This window comes from Chrysemys picta, chromosome 4, assembly GCF_011386835.1.
Source record: "Chrysemys picta bellii isolate R12L10 chromosome 4, ASM1138683v2, whole genome shotgun sequence".
Classification (NCBI taxonomy): Eukaryota; Metazoa; Chordata; order Testudines; family Emydidae; genus Chrysemys; species Chrysemys picta.
The window spans coordinates 147,638,781-147,643,620 of NC_088794.1; the positions used below are offsets into that span (position 1 = coordinate 147,638,781).

Below are 4,840 nucleotides of genomic sequence, written 5' to 3' on the forward strand. Positions count from 1 at the left end.
CAGAGCTATCACCAGCTCGAAATCACATGTCAGATGAATAGAACGAACCCATTTCTGCGCTTACACATATTTTAGGGCCCTGCCCTTGGGCCCATGGAAATTGATGGCAAATCTCCCATAGCGCTGGGTCAGGACTTAAACCCACAAATTGATGGTTTATTTCGTGTACAGTTTGCAATCGCTTCATAAACAGGGAGACAGGGAAACAGGAGCGGAGCAGATCAGTGGGTTAGAATAGAGAGGAAGGCCCAGCACCTCCAGGGGGCTTAGGTACCTAAATACCTTTGAGGATCTGGGCTGAAATGACTAGGGGTCAATTTTCAAAGGAACCCAAGTGACTTAGGAGTCTAAGTCACATTGTTCAAAAGTGACCTAGTCACTTTGGGTATGTCCGGACAGCCTGCGACCGCTCGCTCCCAGCTGGAGGTGACAGACTCGGGCGCTCCGGGCTTGCACTCATCATCATCATGTTTCTATTACGCCTCTGGCATTTAGGGCAGTGACAAAGTTCCTCCACTCCTGTCTGTTTCTGGCAAGTCTTTCAATGGTTCCCCAGCTGTGCCCCAGGTTTTTCAACTCGGCTTCCACAGCTCTTCGGCATGTTGCTTTCGGGCGGCCTCGTTTTCACTTGCCTTCAGGTGTCCATCTTATTGCCACTCTGATGATGGAATCAGTTTCCATCCGAAGCACATGGCCAATCCATCTCCAGCGCCTCCTGGCGATGATGGTGCGCAGATCCTCTTGGCTGCACTGTGTCAATAGCTCTTGGTTTGAGATTGTTCTGGGCCAAAAGATACGGAGGATTTTTCTGAGGCAGGTTGTATGGAATGAAGACAGTTTGGACATGTCAGACTTTCTCATTCCCCAGCATTCTGCGCTATAAAGTAGTGTTGAAAGTACGCAGCTCTGATAAATCTTGAGTTTGGTTTTGGTGTTGTACTTTGATGATTTCCAGACTGGATTTAAACTCCTGAAGGTGTTCCTGGCTTTATTGATTTTATTCCAGATGCGCTGGCTCATTCCACTGTCCTGGCTGGTGGTGCTGCCCAAGTATGTGAATGTTTCTACATTGGTGAGAACATAATCCTCTATCTGTACTGGTGATGGTGAGGCAATATTAAAGGTCATGATATCTGTATTATTCCGATTTTCAAACCAATTTGCTGGCTGAATGCATTGAGTCGAGTTGTTTTTTCTTGTATATGGTGTTTTGTTTGTGATAGGAGAGCGACATCATCTGTGAAGTCCAGGTCTTCAAGGGATGAGAAGGGTGTCCATTTAATGCCTCTTGGCATGTCTTCTGTTGTACGCTGCATTACCCAGTCGATGGCAGTGTTGAAGAGGATTGCAGACATGACACACCTCTGACGTACTCCTGTTTTGACTTCAAAACTGAGCTCGCTGCGATCAACGCTGCATGTATAGTTGAAATAGAAGCTTTTGATGACGTTGATTATACGGAAAGGGATTCCATATACCCACAGAACGCGCCATAGGCTGGTTCTGTGAATGCTGTCAAAAGCCTTCTCAAAGTCTATGAAATTTTTGTAGAGTTGCCATTGCCATGCTAAGCTCTGTTCTATTATGTTTCGTAGAGTGAAGATCTGGTCTGTGCATCCATGCCCTTTCCAAAAACCGGCTTGCTCTTTTCTGAGAACGCTATTGACTCCCTCCAATATACGCTGGACTATGAACTTACACAATACTTTGCTTGGCACAGATAAAAGTGTGATACCACGCCAGTTATTACAGTCACTGAGAGTTCCTTTCTTTGATATCTTCACTATAACCCCATTGGTCCACTCATCTGGCACTTTTTCCCTTTCCCAGACTGATGTAAATAGAGGGGCCAGGATAGATGCTGCTAACTTAGGATTTACCTTGAACAATTCCGCATTCGAGTTATCCTTGCCAGGAGCTTTCCCATTTTTTAAGGAGTTGATGGCTTGAATGGTCTCTTCCTTAGTTGGGGTGTCTGTGTTGATATCAAGATCTTCTTCTGCCTCCTGGATGTTCGCTTCCTCTTCAGATGGCTCCCTGTTCAGCAATTCTTTGAAATGCTCTGTCCAGCACATTTCTTGTTCTTTTCCAGTTGTTAGTAGGTGTCCTTGTTTGCTCCTGATGACAGTGTGTGTTGGTGTCTGCCATTTACCACTGATAAGCTGTGTCATTTTGTAACTGGTTCCTTGTTCACCACAAACAGCTGCATCCTCTGTGTATGTTGCCAGATTATTAATAAAATGCTGTTTGTCCTTTCTCACAAGGCGCTTGACCTCCTGGTGTGCCTGGTTATACTGCTTGCGGTATTTGTCCTTTAGCTTCTGGGATTTTGTGTATAAAACTTTTTTCTTCAGGGCTCGTCTGGTTTCTATGGCGTTCCATGTGCTGGGTGTAATCCACTCCTTCCATCTCTTCCGCCTGTAGCCTAGACAGGCGTCACTGCTCTGTTTATAAATTCCTGTTACTTTGTCCCTCTTCTTGTTGATCTCCACATCTGCATGCCCCTCCTCTTCATCAAGGTCTGCAAGGGCTTGAAACCTGTTCTTTAACTGCAGAACAAAACCTTTCTGTATTTCAAGGGACTTTAGCTTGTCAATGTCATAATGTCTATGTCCCTTGTTTGGTGGACCCACACTTCCCAGTTTTAGCTTGATGGAGGCTGTAACAAGGTGGTGGTCACTGCCAACATCTGCTCCCCTTCCCACTTTCACATCTGTCAGTGAGCATCCGCATTTGCCATTGATCATGATATGGTCAATCTGGTTCTTATCTCTGCCATTTGGAGAACACCATGTCAGCCTGTGAATTTCACAATGTTGAAATAGGGTTCCGCCGATGACTAAGTCATTCATATTACAGACATCAACAAGCCTTTCTCCATTTTCATTCATGGTGCCACACCCATGTCTTCCCATTGCTCTGTCATTGTTTGTGTTGTCCTTACCGACCTTGGCATTCAGGTCTCCCATGACGATAATTAGGTTGTGGCATGGTCCTCTCTTTACTTCTTTATCACTGTCATTTGTTGGAGCATAGCATTGAATCAGGGTGATAGTATTATGTTTCCCTTTCAGTCTGGCTCTCATAAGTCTGCTGCTGATAGACTTCCGCTCAAGCAGGGAACGCTCCACTCCCTTCTTCAAAAGGATGGCAACACCCTCATGGTGTTGTCCATCATCCCATCCAGAAAACAGCAAAGTTTCTCCTGGGGCTGCTGTTAATCTTCTTGATCCCGTCCATCTGCTCTCCCTGACACCCAGGATATATAAGCTGTAGTGTCTCATCTCTGCTGGGAACTGAGCTAGTTTCCCTGTTTCGTTCATTGTCCGTACGTTCCAAAAACCAAGTTTGGGTTTTGTCTTGGTGTTGAGCACTTCAGCCTTCATGCCCATCGTTTCCTTTCGGCTTTCACCACTGGCAGTCATACGGGTCATTGACTCCTGAAGGCCATCACACACAGTAATGGGCGATTTCTCTGTCGTTGTTTCTGTAACATATTTTGTTTTTTACCAGACAGGGTTGTGAGCCCTATGCCTAACCCCCAAGGTGGAGGACCAAGGTGTCTGTTCTGTCTGGCCCCTCTCCCACAGACCAATCCGGCATGGTTAACCTACCAAGAGCAAAAAGCCCCTGCCGACACAGACTCTGGGGATCATTAGAGCGTGCAAGCTGTCCCGCCCCGACACAGCACAGACACCAGAGGACAGGGCTTGCACTACAGCACTAAAAATAGCTAGGCAGATATCATAAATGTAAAGGGAAGGGTAACAACCTTCCTGTATACAGTACTATAAAATCCCTCCTGGCCAGAGGCACAAAATCCTTCTACCTGTAAAGGATTAAGAAGCTCAGGTAACCTGGCTGGCACCTGACCAAAAGGACCAATAAGGGGACAAGATACTTTCAAATCTGGGGCGGGGGGGAGGCTTTGTTTGTCTGTTCTTTGTCTGTCTGTTCTGGGTGCTTGCCGGAGACAAATCAAGAAAGCAAGCAATCCAACGCCATTAGAATGAATAAGTACTAGCAAGGGAATGCGTTGGCTTACTTTTATTTTGGCTTGTGATTTTCTCTGTGCTGAGAGGGAGGTGTATTCCTGGTTTTCTTTTTGTAACTTTAAAGTTTTGCCCAGAGGGAAATCCTCTGTGTTTTGAATCTGATTGCCCTGTGAGATTATCTTCCATTCTAATTTTACAGAGGTGCTTTTTACCTTTTTTCTTTCTAATAAAGTTCTGTTCTTTTAAGAATCTGGTTTTTTTAATGTCCTAAAAACCCCAAGGTTGGTCTGTGCTCATCTTGTTTATTCTCAAGCCTCCCCAACAAAGGGGGTGCAGGGCTTGGGGGGATATTAGTGGGGAGTAGGAACTCCAAGTGGTCCTTTCCCTGAGTTTTGTCTAATCACTTGGTGGTGGCAGCGTTACCTAATCCAAGGTACAAGGGAGAGTTTGTGCCTTGGGGGGTTTTTAACCTAAACTGGTAGAAATAAGCTTAGGGAGTCTTTCATGCGGGTCCCCACGTCTGTACCCCAGAGTTCAGAGTGGGGAGGGAACCCTGACATGCTGGCTTGGGATAGAGCTCAGGTCCTGAAGCTTTGGGTGGGGGTGGGCTTCACAAGCCCAACCACTAGCCTAAGCTGCAGCTTAAAATCACTGTCTTTCTGTCTGTTCTTAGCGCATTAGTGCAAGGCTCAGCAGCTCATGGCCATTCCCTTGGGGGAGCCTGAATGTAACTGAAAGCCAATGGGACTTGGGTTCCAAGGGTACATCTACATTGCAATAAAAAAACCCCGCAGCACCAGCTCTCAGAGCCCGAGCCAACTGACTCTGACTTGCAAGGCAACAGG

The 4,840-nt window shown here is 46.2% G+C and overlaps 1 protein-coding gene across 1 annotated transcript; it reads right to left on the reverse strand.

Moving 5' to 3' along the window:
• Positions 1-633: 633 nt before the first annotated feature.
• Positions 634-3,392, reverse strand: LOC135983272 (uncharacterized). Its single transcript, XM_065594082.1, has one exon. The coding sequence runs from the start codon at positions 3,390-3,392 to the stop codon at positions 1,125-1,127; it is 2,268 nt and encodes a 755-aa protein (XP_065450154.1). The 3' UTR covers positions 634-1,124.
• Between the last annotated feature and the right edge of the window lie 1,448 nt (positions 3,393-4,840).